Source organism: Phaseolus vulgaris, chromosome 11 (assembly GCF_000499845.2).
Source record: "Phaseolus vulgaris cultivar G19833 chromosome 11, P. vulgaris v2.0, whole genome shotgun sequence".
In the NCBI taxonomy this organism is placed as follows: Eukaryota; Viridiplantae; Streptophyta; class Magnoliopsida; order Fabales; family Fabaceae; genus Phaseolus; species Phaseolus vulgaris.
Window position 1 is genome coordinate 5,846,007 of NC_023749.2, and position 22,155 is coordinate 5,868,161.

The 22,155-nt window shown below is 30.1% G+C and overlaps 2 protein-coding genes across 2 annotated transcripts; both read left to right on the forward strand.

Annotated features, from left to right (window-relative positions):
• The first annotated feature begins 10,842 nt into the window (after positions 1-10,842).
• LOC137826782 (osmotin-like protein) lies at positions 10,843-11,831 on the forward strand. Its single transcript, XM_068632923.1, has one exon. It carries the CDS (start codon positions 10,873-10,875, stop codon positions 11,617-11,619), a length of 747 nt encoding a protein of 248 aa, XP_068489024.1. The 5' UTR covers positions 10,843-10,872; the 3' UTR covers positions 11,620-11,831.
• A 5,383-nt stretch (positions 11,832-17,214) lies between these two features.
• Positions 17,215-21,917, forward strand: LOC137821320 (ubiquitin-conjugating enzyme E2 7-like). The gene is made up of 6 exons (XM_068625887.1): positions 17,215-17,633; positions 17,749-17,851; positions 18,277-18,374; positions 18,454-18,554; positions 20,029-20,106; positions 21,554-21,917. Exons 1-6 carry the CDS (start codon positions 17,591-17,593, stop codon positions 21,629-21,631), a joined length of 501 nt encoding a protein of 166 aa, XP_068481988.1. The 5' UTR covers positions 17,215-17,590; the 3' UTR covers positions 21,632-21,917.
• The last annotated feature ends 238 nt before the right edge of the window (positions 21,918-22,155 follow it).

Consider the following 22,155-nt stretch of genomic DNA (forward strand, 5'->3'; position numbering starts at 1 on the left):
TTAATTCAAATAAATATAAATATATTAAAAAGTTTAAAAAATATATATTTCTGTATATTCTGAAATACAATTTTAAAATGGTAAAAATAGATTTTCATATTATATAGGGGTGCAGTTAAATTTATGGTGGTGCATAATGTAAAACCCTGACGTCATGATTGAAGGGCCATGAATATATGGAACCCAAATAGTTTTAGGCTTAATTCTCCCTGCACCCAGATCAATTTTGATTTGCACCCATAATTATTTTTAAATTTCAAATTGTCCTTGTAATCTTTTCTGGATTTTCACATTCAAAATAAAATAAAATAAAAACTTTCAAATTTTAGCATCTGAAAGACATTATTGTGTTCCAGATTATCATATCTGGAAGACACATTTCAATTACGGATTTGTATGTCTAGATTCTTATTTATGTTATGGATATAAATATCCAAAAAAGTAAAGATAAAACAAACATTTTCTTTCGAAGATTAGGTGTAGGTCATAATTGGTCTATCTTAAGACCCAAAGTTAAATTATTTTTATTGTACTGATCCATTTATTTCAGGAAGGGTTATGCAAAAATGGTTAGCGAGTGAAATACTGAATTTTTTGAGACAGTGATAGAAGTGGACTTAATAGCATGTAAACTCTCACACCATAACGTTGAAACATTAATCAAGAATTAAAAAATATCAGAGAAATAAGAGGCGTTTGGAGATCCTCTCCTCTGCACAATAAACAAAACAAAAAAATGTTTTATAAATCCTTATCGTAATTAATTATTGTAATTAATTTTATCCGTTAAAACAAAAAAATTTAACTTAAATAATAGAAAATATAAGTATCTAATTTATTGAGGTAATAAGATGGAAGGTGAAATTTCACATGTTAATCACACTGGTATATAAATTTAATATATTTTATCATTTATTTTTATTATGTGATTCATATTTAAAGATGTTTGTTTTGTGTAATTATATTTCTAGAAAAAATTATAATTAAAAATTGAATTCCTCTGTTTTACTATATTTAATTATTTATAGAAATGTTGTTTAAATTTTAAAATACATTAAATAAAAATAAAATTTATAAGTATAATATATATCTATATGGAATTTTTCATTATAACTGTTTTTTTTATACATAAATTTGTTTACTAAACATGGGATTAGACATGAAACCGTTATTATCAAGTGAAGTTTTTTTTTCTAATATTTTCATCTCTTAGTTTTTATCTCTTCTTAATTTCTTATCATTTGATTTTTTATTTTTAAAATTAATTTTAAATTATAATGTTTAAATAATAAAAGATTATAATTAATATAATTATAAGTATGTGCCCAAAAGAAAATAAATAATTTTAACTTTTAAATTCCACTTTAATAAAATAATCTTATAACGTATTTATTTACCTTAAAAAAATAATAATTTAAAATTAGTATATATATTGATATATAACTATATTTTATAAATTTAAAAAATCTAGAAAAATGTACCTTAAATATTATAAATAATTTTGAATATATTTTTCATTAATAAATATATTTATATAATATGTTAATATAATTATTTGTACAGAAACAGTTTGTTTTTAAAATAATTCTTTTATTCCACTCTTTTCATTAGGTTTATCATAAAAAAAATCATAAAAATAAACATGAAATTAGTGTTATGGTTGAAAATCCACCATATGTTGAGTTTGAGTAACAAGACTTGATGTAAAAAATTAAATAAAAAAATAACTATAATTTGTATGTATGTCTATTTATATTTTTTTTATCATAGATTTATGTGTATTTACTATTTAATATATATATATAAATATACTACGATAATATAAATTAAAAAAATATTATAAATATATATCATAAATTTATTTATATATATTATGTAATATATGATAATAATAAGAATAAAAAAAAATGAATATACACAATATGGACGTGTACCCTTAGTAGTAAATAATGATTTTTTCACTTTTCTAGTAAGAATATCACTTTCTCTTACGTTCCATCACACACATGAAAATATCTTAATCAACTAGAATAATACAATATAGGTTTTTTAAGAATAAAAATATATTCAAAAATTACTTTTGATATTTTACAATATACACACATGTTGTTAGAAATGAAAAACAAATGCTGGGGTTTATGGCAGGATCTAAAGGAGTAATTGATTAAAACAGAACCATACTTAATTTGTTTCAAAGTAGATTCAAATGTATAAAAATTTAAAACATAGTATACTATTAACATTATATTATTCAGTGATAGATGTTTTCTAGAAAAATACTTTAGCATTTCATCCAATACATAATCCTTTAACAAGTATAGTATAATGCTAAATTTAAAAAGGGTTTATGAAAATACCATTTTATTATTCTGTACTCCTTTGTTATTTAGGTATCGTGTAATTTTTATTGATAATATAATTTTTAAATAATGTATACTTATATTACAATTTAAATATTTTTATTACTTAATTATCTTACCTAATACTTTTTATATTATCAACAAAGACTAAAAATATAAAATATGAACTATATATAGTAATGTAGTAAACAGAGGTAGTTTGTTATTGCAATCTCGAGAAACGTTTTTGTGGTTACCAACTAACCAAACTTTTATATGACATGCTTCCTTTCTTTATCCCCACAAATTTAGCCCTATTTGGAAATAAATAAATAAAATTTAAAAGTTAATACTCCATTTTTTAAATGGATTTTAATAAAAGAGAAATAAGAACGAATTATTAGATAGAAAAAAATATTTAAATTGATAAAAATATACTTGTTATGATCTTGTAATATGTTCTTAGGTACTTTAAGTACAGATTATTTTAATTTATTATTTATTATTTTCTTAGGACACTACTTAACACTTATAATAATAAAAAAAAAATAAAGGTTAACTTTTTAATACATTTTGTAATTAAATTTATAACTTAAATCCTAGTACCCATTTTTTTCATATAAATATTTAATTGAATATTTAAATTTTTAATACCAAACAATCTTATTTAGTTTATAGTTCAGTTTAAATTTGTCAAATCGTGTTAGATGATAATTTCTTTCTCTATGTTGAGTTAAAATAAACATTGATGGTGCTTTTAGAAGTTCTCATAAGCTTACTACTTGTGGTGGTATTTTTTGGGGGAATATGCAAAAATTTATTGGTGATTTCTTAATGTTATGACTGTTTTGATTGCTGAGTTTTATGAAGTTATATATGTTATTGAACAAACTCAAAAGATATGTCTTACTAGTTTACGGTTTGAATGTGAATTCTACCTTAGTTTGTGTTGCATCTACTACTAGAATTACTGTTTCTTGGATGTTTTGTAATAGGTGAAACACCTGTAATAGGCTTTCATCTATATTTTTTTTTAAGTTATTTATTAATAGGTATCTATTACTATGTACCTTTTTTGTTAATATATGGGTTTTAGTTTAGTCTTTCTACATTTTTTTGTATTTCCTTTCCCTTTTGTCTTTTAATAATATTTTTTTCATGTGGTAACAAATGATTGTTGTTACTTGAAGTGTCAGCCTAATAGAAATGTGAAATTTAATAATAATGTTAGTTTGTTGAATTTTTATAAAATAAAAAAGTCTAACACATGTGAAACATACCTAGATAACTAATAATACGCAATTGGACTTATAAGTAAGTAATGTAAATAGCAATCTTTTAAAATAATTATTTATTAATATATTGTTAATAAGTATTTATATAGAGATTCCATTTATGTGAATAAATACTATCATAATTAATTTAAATTATTTTCGGGACATCTTATAATTATAACTTTCACAAAATATTTATTGAACAAGCTGTTTAAGATAATGTCATTCATATCAATTTGTTGAATTTGCACATAACGTTATTTTTGCCATGTGCCAATTTTATCATGTATATATCCATCTATCAATTTATATATACACCTGTGACCAATCTTTTTTTTCCACGTTATTTTTTTATATTCAAGCATACAAAAGTATAAAATATTAATATTTAATAAAATTCATATAATTCATAATACTCTTATTTTCATACTTCACCAGATACATTATACAAACAATTATAATATATATATGATCTCAAATTAATTCATTATATCCAGTTATTACATTTACAACAAACTTTTATACTCGTTTAACTTTGATAAAGTCTAAATACAAAATATAGAATTATATTAATTATATCAAGTTGATTTTTCTTAACTAAAAATAATAACTATTTAGAATTTTTATGTTGAAATTTTTTGTTAATTTAATACAAAATCACACTTAAACAACATCAAAAATATTTAAAAGTAAAATACACTTATTACGAAGTGGACATAAGCTAACTTTCCTCAAACTAGTGGGTGAAACTTCGATATAACTATTAATCAAATTTAAATTTCACATTTCTAACAAATACCATCAAATACTTTTAATTTGTATTGAACAATACACGTATTTTTTTTAATGATTCACAACTATATAAAAACAATAGTTTTCTCACACAATATTTTTTCTTTTTTTAGAAATTAATCACTTTTTGAAACTAAAGGAAATTTATTATTTTTTCACAATCACTTATTTTATTATTATCACTATTTAAAATAGAATTACCGTTTAATTTTTTATTACATTTCTTTTTATATTTCGAGTTTTCGTACATCAATCACTTCAATATATATAAAAATATATATACTTATTTCTTTAAATCTTAAAGTTCTGCATCATTCTTGATCAAAAGTGGCAAGATGGAGAAGAAGAGAAGCGGTGCACAGAGACCAATTAGAATAGTGGAAAACCAAAATCTGATTTCATTAACCCTTTGCATCTGCTGATGCCATATTTTTTTATATTACAAAAGGGAAGGAAAAAAACTATAATGGGCTTTGGTAAACAAAAAACAACAAAGCCCAAACTAAGAAAAAAAACCAAAACCAAAAAGACCAAAAACACTAAAACCCCCCTCAAGCTGGTGGATGAATGTTGCAGACACCAAGCTTGGAGAGTAGCTTATGAAACCTTTCTTTGTCAAGTGCTTTTGTGAGAAGGTCTGCAGGTTGATTTTCAGAACTGATTGGAAGTAACTGGAAGAGACCTTGTTGTAGCTTCTCCCTCACCACATGACAATCAATGTCTATGTGTCTAGTTCTTTCATGAAAGCTATCGTTATGTGCAATGTGACGTGCAGATTGGCTATCACAGAAAAGGCTAGCATTGTCGCTGGTTATCACATGAAGATCTTCAAGAAGATAGCTGAGCCATTGTACTTCACAACAAGTAGTTGCAAGAGCTCTATATTCAGCTTCAGAAGAAGATCTTGACATTGTACTTTGCTTCTTGGTTCTCCATGACAGCAATGATTCTCCAAGGTAAATAAGGAATCCAGTAGTGGATCGACGTGTTGTAATGCATGAGGCCCAGTCAGAATCAGAAAAAGCTTTAATTTGAATATTATTATTTTTGGGATAGTAAATACCTTGCGCTGGTGAAGCCTTTATATATATGAGTATCCTCTGAACAACTTGGTGATGCAATTTTGAAGGTGCTTGAACAAACTGACTTAGGAATTGTACAGAAAAACTGATATCTGGTCTTGTATGAACTAAATATAGTAGCCTTCCAATGATCCTTCGGTATGTACCAATGTCATGCACGGTTGAATTTTGATCAAAAAGCTTTTCATTCTTCTTAGTAATGGGTGTGACTGCTGGCTTTGCATTCAACATACCTGCATCAGCTAAAATTTCGAGTGCATATTTCCTCTGACAGATATGGATGCCATTCTTGGTTCTAGCAATTTCTAGTCCTAAGAAAAACTTTGAATGACTAAGATCTTTTATTTTAAAAGCTGTATTTAGGGAATTTTTAACATCTTCTATATCTTTCATGTTGTTACCAGCAACTAATATATCATCAACATATATGAGAAGAGCGATAAAGGATGTTCCAGCAGCTTTAATAAAAAGAGAATTATCTGCCTTTGAACAAGCAAAATTAATACTAAGAAGAAAAGTAGTGAGTTTGTCATACCATTGCTTACTTGCTTGCTTTAACCCATATAAGGATTTGGTTAGGCGACAGATTGGTTGGGTTCTTTTGCTGGTTACACCAGGGGGCAACTCCATATAGACCTCCTCTTGCAAATCACCATGCAAGAATGCATTATTCACATCCAACTGTTCAAGGTGCCAATCCATGGCAGCAGCTACAACAATGATAGTTCGAACAGTAGTGAGCCTGGCCACAGGTGAATAAGTTTCCATGTAATCTATGCCTTCACGTTGTGTATACCCTTTGGCGACAAGTCTTGCCTTGTACCTCTCAATTTCTCCATCAGCTTTGCGTTTAATCTTATAAACCCACTTACAGCCGATGGGTACTTTGTTAGGAGGAAGATCCATTATTTCCCAAGTTTTGTTGACTTCAAGAGCTTCTATTTCTGCCTTCATGGCTTCTACCCATTCAGGAAACTGTTTTGCTTCTTCATAACTTTGTGGCTCGGTTTGTGAGGATATGGACAAAGAGTAGTTTAGTTGGTTTTCTGAAAGATTTTTGTAGGATAAAAGAGAGCTAAGTGGATAACGCACCTTTGTGTTTTCTTCTACTTTCTTGCTACATGGTGCCATCATGATCTGGTGATGATAATCCTCCAAGAATGCTGGTGTTTTCCTGATCCTAGTTGAACGTCTCAATTCTTCATGTTGAGTACATCTTTCAGCTTTATTTTGCAGAGGAAGATCATCACATATTTGTCCTGTGAAGTCACTGTTTTCTTGGACAGTTTCCTGCTCATCTCTATCACTTATGTTATAAAAGAAAGTTTCATAGAAAACTACATTTCTTGATACAAAAATCTCTCTAGAGTTAATATCTAAAACAACATACCCCTTAGTACCTTGTTTGAAGCCAAGGAAAATGCACTTTCGTGCTCTAGGATCAAGCTTGTGTCTGTTTTGTTCAAGAGTAGAAGCAAAACATAAACACCCAAAAATTCTCATGTCAGAGATGTCAGGCATACATTCATACATTAGCTCATAAGGACATTTGTTTTGTATAACAGGAGATGGCAAACAATTTATCAAATGCACAGAATGTAAAACAGCATATGACCAAAAAACCTTAGGCAAGTTAGATTGAAACATAAGACAATGTGTGATATTTAGAATATGTTGATGCTTCCTTTCAACAGTGGAGTTTTGTTGTGGTGTTTCATTACAAGATGTTTGATGTAAAATACCATGTAAATCATAAAAATCCTTCCAGCAAAACTCCTTCCCATTATCAGTTCTAATAACCTTTATGCCTTTATTGAATTGATTCCTAACATACATGATAAAATTCTGCAAGAATTCCCTAGCTTCACTTTTGGTTTTCATTAAGTGAACCCATGTATATCTACTATAATCATCTACTATCGTTAAAAAATATTTGTGTCCGTGAACAGAAGTAACACCGAAAGGGCCCCAAATATCCATATGAACAAGTTCAAAAGCATGCTTACTAAAAGTTTTACTAAGGGGAAAAGGCAGTTTATGTTGTTTAGCTAAATGACAAGGAACACAAACATTCATATTATCAAAATGCACATCAGAATATTTCTTAGCCAATTTATCCAACACTCTGTTTGAGGGATGACCCATTCTACAATGCCAAATGTCAAGTTTATTATCAGATTTGAAAACATTATTATTGTACATACTACAAATCAACCCGTCTCCTTTTTCTGTTTGCAAATGGTAGAGTCCATTGTGTATTTCAGCTTGACCAATCATCTTCAAAGAATGCTTCTCCTGTATCTGACAAATATTATGATAAAAAACAAGTTGGCATCTCAAGGATGTTGTTAGCCGCTGAACAGAAATTATATTCAATGTAAATTCTGGAATGTACAAGACATTATGTAGAGTTATGTTCTTTGACAAAGTCACGGTACCAGCATACATAGCAGTAACAGTATGATTATTGGGTAACTTAACTCTCACAGGTTTTATTTTGTAATAGCTTATAAAGAAAGAATTGGAGCATGACACATGATCAGTGGCTCCTGTATCAAGAATCCAATTACTTATACCTTCCTTACCTGAGTTGTTGCTCGTTTTTGAATATTCTCCTATGGTGTTGTTATCGCTTTCTCTTTATTCCTGGAATTTTGAATCATATCCACAAGTTGTTGCAGCTGTTCTGTTCCAAAGCTTTTGACAATCTGTTCGTTAAGAGTTTCTTCATGGGTAGATTTTCCTTTTTCAGCTTCATTTTCTTCATCCTTCTCAAAAGCGTTCGCAACACTTCTTTGTTTTATCCATGGTGGGAAACCATGTTTGGAATAACACTCATTTGCGGTGTGGTTCATCTTGTTGCAGAAGGAACATTGTTTTCCATAGTTTTTTCCTCTTCCTCTTCCATAGTTGCGCCACCCATGATTACTGTTGTTGGTTTTGTTGTTTGTTCTTTGTTGATTAGCGCTATTAATCAAGACCTTCGTGTCTATTCCCATGCTCTCATTCAAATGTCGTTCTTGTTGTAAAACTAAAGAAAAGACACGATTAATACTTGGTAGAGGTTCTGTTAGCAAGATTTGGGTTTTAACGGTGTTGTATGTTTCTCCCAATCCTTTCAAGAAGCACATCACCCGCTCAGAATCCTTATAATTTGCTATGGTTTTCATCATCCCGCAACCACACTTCGTCTTGCACACACAGGCTGACAAAGGGCGTAAAGAATCCAACTCCTCCCACAGAGTTTTGGAGTCAGTGTAATAATCTGTGATACTCCTTTCACCTTGCTTGATGGAATTAATCTCTTGTAATAGGTCTGAAACACGAAAATGGTTACTTTTCGCAAATCTTTCTCTAAGGTCTTCCCACAGTTCTTTTGCACTATCAATATACAAAGTGCTTTGAGCTATCTGTGTTGTTAGACTTCGCGTGATCCATGAGATCACCATAACGTTGCACCTCTCCCACGCTTCGTATTGACTGTCACTACTTGAAGGTTCTGGTATCTCCCCGTTGACAAATTTGAACTTGTTCTTTGAAAGTAGGGCACGTTTCATTGCTCTACTCCAAGAATGGTAGTTAGATCCATCAAGATGCGGTGTGACTAAAACCATCGTTGGACTTTCTCCTGGATGAAGGTAGAATGCATTGTTTGGATCATTCTTGGCTTCTTGTGTCGCAGCCATGAGGAAGACGAAACCAAGAAAGGGGAAAAGAAAACGAGGAGAGATTCGTAGGAGGAGAAAGAAAAATTGAGGCAGCGGAACAGAGCGGGTTATACCCGCTCTGATACCATCTTGAAGTTCTGCATCATTCTTGATCAAAAGTGGCAAGATGGAGAAGAAGAGAAGCGGTGCACAAAGACCAATTAGAATAGTGGAAAATCAAAATCTGATTTTATTAACCCTTCGCATGTGCTGATGCCATATTTTTTTATATTACAAAAGGGAAGGAAAAAAACTATAATGGGCTTTGGTAAACAAAAAAACAACAAAGCCTAAACTAAGAAAAAAAACCAAAACCAAAAAGACCAAAAATACTATTTAAACGTAGCTATATTATCATACATTCTTGTAATTCTTCCCAATTCAATAATAAAATATAAAAATTTATGATAATTAATTGTAGAGGTTATAAAATAATTAGACCAATGAGAAGCTATGTATATACCGCAAGCTTAAAAGATGAGAAACTGACATATTAAAATAAATAATTAGTTTTGGATTAAGTTAAAGGGAGATTTGTTCTTCTTTACCGAGTGGTGTCTCGAACTTTTGGTTTGTATGACGATGATTTTTTGATTTATCTTTTAACTCATATTTTTTGGGTTGAGTCGAGAGTGTTTTGTAATTCTAGGCGTCCGACAGTGTGAGTGTTGAGATGAAATGTCTTAGGTATTTTATGTTTGTATAAGAGTTTGACCACCCTGAAGTGATTTACATTTATTTATTTTTTATTACCGACAAAGAAAAAATAAATAAAAATACATAACATAAAATTTATATGTTAAACTTAACTTTTTTACACAGTTATAAAAAGATTTGCATTTTAATCAAGGTTTTTTTTTATTCATTCAGTTTTGACTGAAGACTATGGGAGTGTTGCTGGAAAGTTGGAGGCCCTCGGTTTTAGTTTCAACACCAGTTTGAATTCCCACTCTGATCAATCTTATCCCTGCTTTCCAACCATTTTTGAAAATTAATTTGAAAAAATTAATTAAAATGGAGAATAATAAATTTAAAATGTTTGTAAGAGGAACAAATTTACAAAAGGACGTAGGATGGAATAAAATTTGGTTGTGTGAATTAAAATATTTTAAGATTTTCTGACAGGTAATATTAATATGGTCATAAAATTATCATATGAGATATTATTTATTTTAGAATTTAGGAAATTCTACCAGGTTCTAATTAGGAAATTAATTTTTTATTTTTATGATATTAATATTTTAATGTCGAATTCGTTAAGATAATATCATATAATATTTTTATATTTAAAAATAAGAAAAAGAAAAATGTTTTCCAGTAAAAAATTGTTAAAAATTGAATTAAATTTTGGGAGTTTTTTTCTTTAATTTGTAGGAGAGGGAGGGAGGTAAATAAAATTTTCCACTTTCACTAGTACGGAGGAAAATTTCACAAAAATATTCACCCAAAAACCAAACCCTCCCCACTTTCCTGGTATATCAATTTTGCCCCTATTCTCCATCGTTCCAAATTCAAAATTCGAAACTTCAAAGGCACTCAAATGCAGAGGGAAAGGGCAATTCCGTCCCACAGACTAAAAATATAACCCTCTGTAACACACCCACCAACTCCCTTCATCTAAACACTCTATAAATAACTTCTTCTACATGCTTCCATTTTCATAGTTACTAATTAAATCATGGCTTCTTCATTGTTTCTATGCACATTCTTCATCCTCGCTGTCACCACCCTTACCTCACCCACAGCTGCACTTATCTTAACCCTTGTTAACAACTGCAACTACACCGTCTGGCCAGCCATTCAACCCAACGCCGGCCACCCAGTCCTCGCCGGCGGTGGCTTCACCCTCCACACCCTCACCCACCAATCCATCCCCGTCCCCGACGTCCACTGGTCGGGCCGGGTCTGGGCCCGTACCGGCTGCACCTACTCCGGCACCGCCTTTTCCTGCTCCAGCGGAGACTGCGGCGGCCGTCTCCAGTGCAACGGTGCTGGTGGCGCCGCCCCCGCCTCCTTGGCGCAGGTGGAGGCCCACCACGGCAACGGCGACTACGTCTCCTACAGCGTGAGCCTCGTGGACGGTTTTAACGTCCCCATGACCGTGACCCCGCACGAGGGCAAAGGCGTGTGCCCGGTGGTTGGTTGCCGCGCCGAGTTGCTGGCCACGTGTCCCTCCGTGCTGCAGCACCGTGTCCCCGCCGTTCACGGACCCGTCGTGGCGTGCAAGAGCGGGTGCGAGGCTTTTCACACCGACGAGCTCTGCTGTAGGAACCACTTCAACAGCCCCCACACGTGCCGTGAGTCCGTGTACTCCACCTTCTTCAAGCACGCGTGCCCCAACACGTTCACCTACGCGCACGACAACCCCTCTCTCTTGCACCAGTGTTCCTCCCCGCATGAACTTAAGGTCATCTTTTGCCACTGAAAGTGACCAAAGTCTTTTGTTAAGGTTTGGGTCATTGTTTGGTGACTCGACCCTTGTCTCCTTCGTAACGAAAGTTGGCAAAATGAAATAAGAAAAAAAATATGCTTGTAATTTCTTCAATGTAGTTGCAGTGTTTTGTTAATCATTATCTTAAAAAGTTGTAACATTTATGTTGTGTGGTTAAAGACTAGAGCTTGAGCTTTGTTTGTGCATCTTTAAACTTCTCCTTGCTCTTGCTGTGGTAGACGCTACTGGTTTGATGATAGTGGTAAGAGTGTGATGATTGTACAATGTGAAAAGAAAGAGACCGATCCACGTAATTGGCCCATATCTCGAGATTTTGATTCTTTTTAATGGGAGAAAACAAAAGGTACCTGGTATAACACGTGATTTCGGTCCTTTTTTCTTTTACTTCTGACAAATCGAACTGGTTTTACCTTTACCACGTTTTGATTGTTATTTTCTGTGTTTTGGTTATTGTTTGCTGAAAACAAGTAGGTGATACACGTATGATTCGACGATAAGGAAAGGTGGGTAGAGTTTTGTTCTTTGGATAGAAGCACGGGGCGTGTCAGCAACATGATTAATTCATGATTTATTTTTCAGTTAGTTTTGAACTGATAAATTTAGTTGAAATATGAATTTGAACTGATTTGAATTACTGGTTTTATTTATATTAAAAGATGTCATTTGAAAGGGTTGGATTAAGTTACTTGGAAATTTGGAGTGTACTTTCCGATAAGTTTGAATTGTTTAATCCAATGCAGTGTTTCGTAATTGGTGAAATTTTGTAGTGTCACCAAATTTGGACCTACTGAATAATGATGTGTTTAGGAACTCTTTTTTTTTTTAATGTGCGTGTCAACTTTACCTAAAGCACAAATTCAATTCATTTAAAAAGTTGGGTTATAATTAATTTTTCTCACAGTAAATATCTTCATAATAAAATAGTGAAACTTGACTAGAAAGTTTAAACACGTGTCAGATTAGCTATTTACCACCTTTTATTGATTTCAATATTTCATGAAGCTAACTAGGCTAAAGAACAACTTCATACCATTTATAGAATGATATGATATTGTAAATCAATGATGCAGTTAATATTATTTATAGAAATTATTGAAAAAGTGAAATTACTCTTCAACAACATTATTTTAGCAAATTGGATCACCAACAGATGTCATCCATTTCATCACATGTAATAAAAAAAAATTCTGCATCAAAACAGAACAGCACTGAGGATTTTGTCTGGTCCTCAATATCTTTGATAGGTCAATTTTTTTGGTGTCGACTTGAGATACCTATTTGTTGATTTGTGTCGCTGGAGGTTTTTCACCAAAACTTGTTCAATTTTTTTATTTTCCCAAAATGATTTTTTTTCTCTCAAGATGGATAAATTGTCAATATGGAATATGAAATAAATAAAAATAACACGAATTTTAAAAAATAATAATAGATATATATATTAAATATATTTAAAAAGAACATTTTTTTATAAAAGTTTTCAATTTGATATCTCAGACACTTCAAACACCAATCATCATTTATTATTATATTAAAAAAATAAAAAAATAAACATCTCATCTGCTTTTTTTAATATTATAATATATTTTAATATATTTAAAAAATAAAATCGCATTTGCCAAATAAGATTTCATTGAAATCTGAAAATCTTATTTCACCTTTCTTATATTATAAAAAAATAATATATATTACGTTTTCTATATTATAATATACATTCATATATAAAATAATATATATATAATAAATAAAATTCGGTCTCATGTAAACTAATAATCTGATTTGAGTCTCATATGTTTTTGTTATGGATTTTGGTCATTTTTTTATATTTTTTTTTTCCTTTTTAATAATATTTTTTTCTATGATAAATGATTGTTATTAGTTGAGATGTAATATGTCAAGTTATAATATATAATAATTTTAATATATTTTTTTATTGTTAAAATTAAAAAGTAATATAAAATAATATGTTAATTATTTTAAAAAATTGATTAAAGTAGATTTAATTCATAATAAAAAAATAAGTTGGTAATATTTTATATTTAAAATCTTAAAAGTAAACAAGAAACTTTAATAGAAAAGATAAAATGAAGAATGTTAAACGAAAACTTAAACTTTAATTGTAACCATTTTTATTTTATTTTTGTCTCGGGAAACTTTTTCACTTTAAATATCTTCCAACACTTATAAAGAAGTTTTTTACAGTCAGCTCCCAAAATAAAAAAAAGTTTGGCCGCCACCATTATTCAAAATTAAACATATGTCCTGTTTTTTTCTATAAATAAAATATTAAAATATTATATTATAATAAAATATTTTATTTAGGTGTAAAATAATATAGAGCACTGTTATGAGTGTTAGCGTGTCCTTATTTAGAAAGAAAAAAACTATTTTCTACACTATATTTTTACTTACATCTATTTAACAATTATATATAATATTAAAATATTAAATTAAGTTATTTATAATATTATTGTTGTCATGCTAGATATTGTCAACAGGACCTAAGGTTTGACTATGTAAATATATTGAGACTCTAAAGAATAACATTGGTTTATTATAAGAAAAAAAAAGTCGGTTTAGAGTCATATTAATTAATTTTAATTTGAAGTTATAATAATTTTTTATAAAAATAATTGTATTAAAATTTAAATTGCTTAAACCAATATTAATATAATTTAAATATAATGCAGAAAAATAGTATTAAGAGTTTGTATTCTATTATCGTGGAGGTGGACAATTTGTTCTATTATGACATTCACTATTCATTCTTATAATAAAAGTATTTGATTGACTTATTTGGAAGTGATTTATCTATTTCCTTATATATGATTAGTTATTGGTCTGTATGATTTCTTAGTGAAATTTGAGATAAAATTCGGTCTCACATAAATAAACTAATAATCTTAATTTCGAATCGGATGAAATTTAATTTCACACTCCTTCTAAATATTTTTTAAATTATCAATATAATTGAGATTTTTTTTTTCTTTAGTATGACTATTTACTTATAATTGAGATTAGGATAATTGAAATGTATTTTTAGTAATGAACAGTAATTACTTTGAAATGACAATAATATATTCGAAATATTAATACTAAAGAGACGTTATATTTTCTTGATTATATTTACGGAATAATAATTTTTTAATAAATGACTTTAGCAAAAGAGAGAACCGATTTCTACAATATGACAAATTTGTTTTCTCTATTATAAAAGTTTTCCAAACTCAAATCATTTATAAAACAAAATTATTAAAAATAAAAAATATTGAAATTTAAAAGATTTATTTATATATATTAAAGGATGAAAAGTAAAAAAAATTATCGTACTCGTCATAACTAAAAAAAAAAAAGTCTTTCCCCAAAACAAAGTGATATTAGATAATTAGATTAATGAACTTAATATGAATATTGCTATTAAATTTTATATTAACATAACATCAAATACTAATTAATCGTGTTAAATTTATGTTATCTGGGTTGTTACCAAATTTATATTATGTTATCATATATTGAATGTGACCTTATCCATCTGAACCATATAATACATATTTGATAATTTAAAAATATTAGATGTGAATAAATATCTTCTCATGTTGCAACATCATTCCATTCCCATTTGATAAAAACTCTTTTTGTTAGACACCAACCACATCAAGATAACATGCACATTGAAGGAAAGACTTATTGTGATTGTGACATATACTCTCATATGATTTAGTTATTTAGTTTATATACTTTTTAAAGGGTTCATGATTCTTATTGATTTTCTCTTTATGTGATAAAGAAGTTTAGGTTATTTTTACTATTTTTTTTTTATCTTTTGTTATGAATGTTGGTTTCCCTTATTTAGCAATTTGCCTTCACTTCTTTACTGTAATACTTAAATCTTTACTTTCTTTAATAAATGTTTTTTATTTTTTTTTTAAAATACTTTCACTCATTTTTCTCTATTCTCTTATTATGAATTCATTATTCTTAAGAGTTTGTTTGTTAGTTTATGATTTTTAATATCACCAAACAAGTTCCTATTATAATTTAAAAGGTCTATACAAAGCATAGTGTTCATCTACATATTAGAAAATCATTTTATTCATGTTTTAAAACATAGATGAAGAATTTACCCATCTCTAATATTTATAATCGAGAAGTTTGTGATGCAAAGTTAATATAAAAATCTGTCTAAAAGGTTTTCTAAAAAAATTATTGTTCTACTAAACATGTTATTAATTAAATTTGTATCAATACAATTTAAATTTAAAAAAGGTATATATGTATGGAAAGAGTTAATTACCAGAAGGTGTGGCAGGGTTAATTATTTTAAGAACATATCAAAAGATTGATTTTGCCTTTCTGTTTGAATTTAATGTTCTTGTTTTTTTTTTTATGTAACACATGACCTCAAAAATATCAAAATTGTTATAATTGCAGTAAGTCATTATTCACTTATTGTAACCAGTTTTGGAAAATCTAATTCTCACATTATAAAAAATGCAGAATTTAAATTGAAAAGTGATGAGATAGATAACTTTCTATAATTAAATAGTTAAGGTAGTGTATCCTGAAAAAATACTAGAAAAAGTGACATTTGACAAAACTTTTCTTTAAATGGGGATGAATTTGTACGTATTATAAACAAGACATGTATTATAGATTAGTGTGTGTCAAAAACATGATAGAAATTTAAATTAATCTTTGATAGACTTATTTTTAATTGTATACAAGTATTAAAAAATGTAAACATTTATTCCATAAAATAGATAGTAATTTCATTAAGGAATGACATGTTTTTATTACATTTAAGTGAGTAATATAATCCTAATGAATTAAAAAATATCAAATTGTTTACTTGTTTTATTTGATATTATATACAAAATATTTCTTTAATAATAACCTTAATAACTATCATTTCAAAATAATATATATATATATATAATGTTTTTTTTATAGCTGAGTAACAATCCAACCGTAGCAAATTTAATTAAAACTTATAATTATGATAAAATTAAACCAGACTCAACCTAAAATAATCCGATCTAATAGGTGGTGAAGGGATTTATAAAATAAATCAAAATTCAATATAATTTAATGAAAATTATTAATTAATTAAATAGTAATAATATTTTATTAATTAAACGTGTATTTTTAAATATTTAAGTGTTCAATTATTAAAAAAAGAGTATATTATTTTAAAAATAATTCTAAAAATATAAAAAAAAGTTGTTTTTGAAATTATATAGTAGAGTTTTTTTTAAAAAACCTATCACTCCATTCCAATTCAATCCAACTAAAACTAAGTCAGATTAAGTTAAATCTAATAAAAAAAAAGCACAAACTCGATCCAATTGACTGTCTACTTTAACAATAGGTATTTTTGTTTAAATTATTTAAAATGTTATTTCACAAAAATAATAATATATTTTTCTAATATATAAAACAGAAAAAAAATCAGTTTTCTATTTTTTGTAACAAACATTTTCAGCCATCATTTCTTTTTTGGCACAAACATTTTGAGTTTTTTTTATATTGTTTAGAAATGGTAGATTTTGCAACATAGCATTTTGCCTTGATGACACTCCAATCTTTTGTTGAATTAGAATAACTAAAGTAGAGAATTTCTGAGATCAATAAAATAAAATAGAATGTTTTGTTTCCCTCCCAGATTTGCTCCAAGGTAAAATGAGAAATGTGTCTTTCTCCATTTTTTTCTTTTGAACCAAAAAGATTGTAACAGTTGAAAGAGGCATTTGGGCCGGGTTGGGTTAAGCAAAGTATAGATGGGTGGTGGTGAGTTCTAATGATCGCAGGCAGTGTAATCCTGGAAAGACCTGAACCCCCATTCATTCATATTCATTCATAGTTATAAATAATTTCAAATCAATCAAGAGGTGTCGGTTTTGAAAAGATTACACAATCTTTTTCTCTTCTCTTCTTGCCTTCTCCTTCCATGGCATCTCAGGCCAGCCTTCTCCTTCAAAAGCAGCTCAAAGGTATATTTCTATCTCTCTCATGGTTTTCCATTTTTCTTTTGTGAATCCCCACGCAGTAATAGGGCCCTGTTTGGCGTGGATTCTCCGCGATGTTCTGATTGCCCTTTCCTCGCAGATCTTTGCAAAAACCCCGTCGACGGCTTCTCCGCCGGTTTGGTGGACGAAATCAACATTTTTGAATGGAGTGTCACCATAATTGGACCGCCAGATACTCTATAGTAAGCAATCTCCTTTTGATTTTTGTAGTATGCCTTTGCTCTTGAGACTCTCTCAAGCAATTGTTTCTAGATTTTCTATTCCAAGTTTGGATATTTGGGTTCTGCTCTGTCTTTTCTTTGGGGTTTGGTTACTGGGCAGGTTTTTTTTTTTTTCTCTGCCCGAAGATGGTTTTTTTAATTGTTTATTTGATTCGCACTTGGATTGTTTTGTTGATTTAATGACTTCGTTTCTTGTTCCTTGCCTACTCTAATTGCTGAAATTCATTGTGTTTTTTTTTAATTTTTAATTGCTATTTACTACTGGGATTTATCTTTTCATTGTACCTGCAAAATATTCTTTGATGTCATGGGTTTGCTTTCCCTTATTCAGTGTTGGAATTCTACTAACCTTTTTCCCTGTTGTCAATTGGTTGAATTTATTACAGCGAGGGGGGCTTTTTCAATGCTATTATGAGTTTTCCATCCAATTATCCAAATAGTCCACCTTCAGTGAAGTTCTCCTCAGAGATATGGCATCCCAATGGTGAGTTGAGTGCTTTAATTTTTTTTAAATATGTTATTTTACCTTGATACAAACTACATGAAAGCCTTTCAATTTGCAGTATATCCTGATGGTCGGGTTTGCATATCGATTCTTCATCCTCCTGGTGAGGATCCAAATGGTTATGAGCTTGCAAGTGAACGTTGGACACCTGTTCATACAGTATGTGAAAAATATAAATTACTTATCCTTTTTACATCAATGACTTGTTTTGGATATTGACGACTATGAATCAACTCAGTGGTTAAATTAAAATTTGATACCCCTTATCTTGATTACATTCAAGTCCAGCATGCTCTTGTTTAATGATATAGTTAAAACTAAAACGTGTAAACACTTTCCAGATTGGAAAAACTGGTATGATGCAAATCAATTGTGTTGTTTTTCTCCTTGGGGTTTGCCGACGTTCATATTATTATGCTTATTGCTGGGGAGTTTGCATATCAATTTTGTATTGCGACATTGGCATTACGGGCTAAATCGCTGTTTAAGTAGTTGTCATAAAATGGAGCTCTCCATACGTCTTTCCTCCCCTCTCTTCACCTTCCTTCCCCATCGTGAAAAAAGAGAGGGAGATAATATTAATACCATCAATTGTCAAATAAAGTGCAACATGAAGATTCTGAAAGGATAATTTTTCTAAGCTTTCATTCCATAAATGGAGAATCTAGATGATAAAAGTTCCAATATAACATTCTTAATGTTGGGGATTAGTGTAGTATTAAGATTAATGGAGACACTAGGATTATTGTGTTAGTAGGAAGGAAGAGTGGTAATAGAACATTATAGTCATAAGGACTTATTAATAGAAGGTTCTTGACTTCTTCAATAATGCAAAATCCATTTGAAGCAACCTTTTTGGTTTGAAGCAAACAACTACCATGAAATATTTTAAGTAGAAGTTTGAGTTTTATGTGGGACCATTGAGAGGTATTGATCTAGTACAATAGCTCATGGGCATTTTCTTAATGTGCCGAGGGAGGAAGTGAAGGAAAAAATGGAGTTGCATTTGGCAAGGGATTTCGGAGAAATGATGAACTCCACCTGGATGATTGAGGGAGAAGAATCCAGAACTTACAAATGAAGGATCGAGTCCTACATTTGGAAGTGGAAATACTAGCATAAATTTCCATCTTCTAGACCAATCTCACCTTGGTGGAGGAGCTTATTGAGGCTTTTCAACTTTTCTCATCACTATTGCTATGGTGAGAACAATAGTTGGGTAAGCATTGGGTTGAAACGTATGGGTGGTGAAATCGTATTAACAGTTTGGAAACCACAGTGAAGCCATGCACAAACTCTTGTGTTTGGAGTTGCATCTTTCATGTTTATCATTAGTCTCTGCTGAATATTAGAGTATTCAAAGTTTGGGATTGCTTGAATAACTATGAAGTGAAAGACCAAGATTGAGTCAAGAGCTTTTCAGCTAAAAATGTATCAAACGAAATAACTAAATGTTTGTACATATGTCAAATATTAAATGTGTCAGAACTTATTCATAACTTTGTTGGATGTCCATTCAAAATGGTATTGCATTTTGTTGACCATTAGCAAATTTATGTACTTGTCACTCGTGAAGTTTTAAGTTTTTTTAAATCAAATGTATTAATATTTCAATATATTTGTTATCTTGCAGGTAGAGAGTATAGTGTTGAGTATCATATCAATGCTTTCCAGCCCTAATGATGAATCTCCTGCAAATGTTGAAGCTGCAGTAAGTTTGACCACCGTTTCTTATTTACTAGATTGTTTTACTGTAACCTACTCGTCTTTTCCCATCATCTTATTTGTATCCTAGTAAAGAAAATGTTAGTATGAATTTCATTAGATGCTGCCGAAGCACAGTTAACTGGTAAATTGCCTTTTATAGTTAGTTATTTCCATATTATTATGGACTGTAAACCAATTGCCTTAGTTTACTTCTGATCCTGTATATGCTATAATTATTTGAGTAGGTATTGATTGAAGCGTCTTTGATAAATGTTCTCCTAGATACTTGAGCTTGATTGCTAGTTGGTGTAAGTGATGAGATACCGAGTTAGAAATTGAATAGGATATAGTCCTCCAATTATTAAGCAGAAATGACCTAAAGAAAGAGTTTTCTTCTCTAAGTATGAACAACTTCCACAAGTTACTAAATAACAGCCACCAAATCTTGTATTTGTCTACCTCAAGAAATAGGGTTAACAACCACAGGATCAACTCTCCTAATTGGGATTGCTATCTGTCTTCTAAGCACATTTTCAGATGGTCTAGGTGAGATTCTTCCATATTTTCTTCAATAGATGTGGTATTCTAACTACCCCCCAAGGCATTATAGTAATGTCTATCTGTCCAAAAGCAACATTCTCATCTTTGTTACATTGAGTTTATTCTCTTGTTGACTTTCACCCAACATTGTAAACGTTTAAGCTGAAGCAGCACTTTTTTAGTCACATAAAACACTTAGGTTTTTCATCCATCTTCATCTCCATTGTTTTGTATAATTGACCCGAGATATTTAAACTATGTACCTTGTGACAAGGGGGGATCTCCAATTTCCAGTAGTTAATAAGTACAGTGGCCACATGTTAAGATTGAATGTGTGGAAGTCATCCCTCTAATTGTTCTGATCTGAGAAAAATTCTGAACTGTTTTGTATTGTATGATTGATGGACTAAGATATTTAAACTATGTAACTCGTGACAAGGCATGGTCTCCATTTTCTTATTAAGTACAATGGCTAAATATGAAGGTTTAATAGGTTAGTTATCCCTCTGGTCCAAGCAAAATCCTTAATCTTGATGTTCAGACCTGTGAAGCTCAGAAGCCAATAAAATCTGAGTGTTTCTCATAGTTTAGTATGCAATTGTTATGTTTTCCACATTAATAATTGGGATATCAATTTCAATCATTTTCCATATTTGGTTTTGTATTTACCCTGTTATGATGGTTTTCGTGATATCTTTTTTTTACTATAAAAGCTAGCATGTATTTCTGCACTATTCTTAGTCGTTTTTGTTCTGGGAATTTCACATTACCATTGCCAATATGTTTTCTGGTAGAAATGCTTTGCGTGGGGCAACCAAATTCTTTATTTGTGGTGTTTTTTTCCTGTCATCTTGATATATAGTGTGGATTTCTGTTGAGTTTGTTCTGATCTGTATGATATGGTATTGCAGAAGGAGTGGAGAGATAGGAGAGATGATTTCAAGAAAAAGGTGAGCCGATGTGTAAGGAAGTCACAAGAAATGTTGTGATTTGTTGGCGACCCTTCATACTGGTTTTGTGAACTGGAGGACATATAATGTGTAATGGATTGGTTCACCTGTTACTGTTGCTGCGTATAAGAATGGCATTGGAACTTGTCCATATTCCTCCTTTCTTCAGTCCCATGTTCTGTGCATGGCCATTTGTCATAACTTGGAAAACAAACTGTATTCTAAGTGCTCTGGCCGGTCTTTTGACTTCTTTATTGAAAATTTACTTTGTTCATTTGCAGAAGTTTATATTTGGATTTCAAATCTAAAAGGGGTTTATATTTCAGTTTAGGTTCTGCTTCTCCCTATTGTGATTGTTGATTTTGCACTGGCCAGTACTTGGCTCTTAAGAAGTTCAGTTCTGATTGGTTGAATTTGGTTGATTGATAATACATGAATAGCGAAGAAAGTGCTCTTAATGGTGAACATTCTCCCGATTTGTTCTTGGGTAATCCTAAACTAGGAATACGTAATTTTATAACCTCACTATGATTTATCTAGATATTGACCAAAAGAAAAGGTAT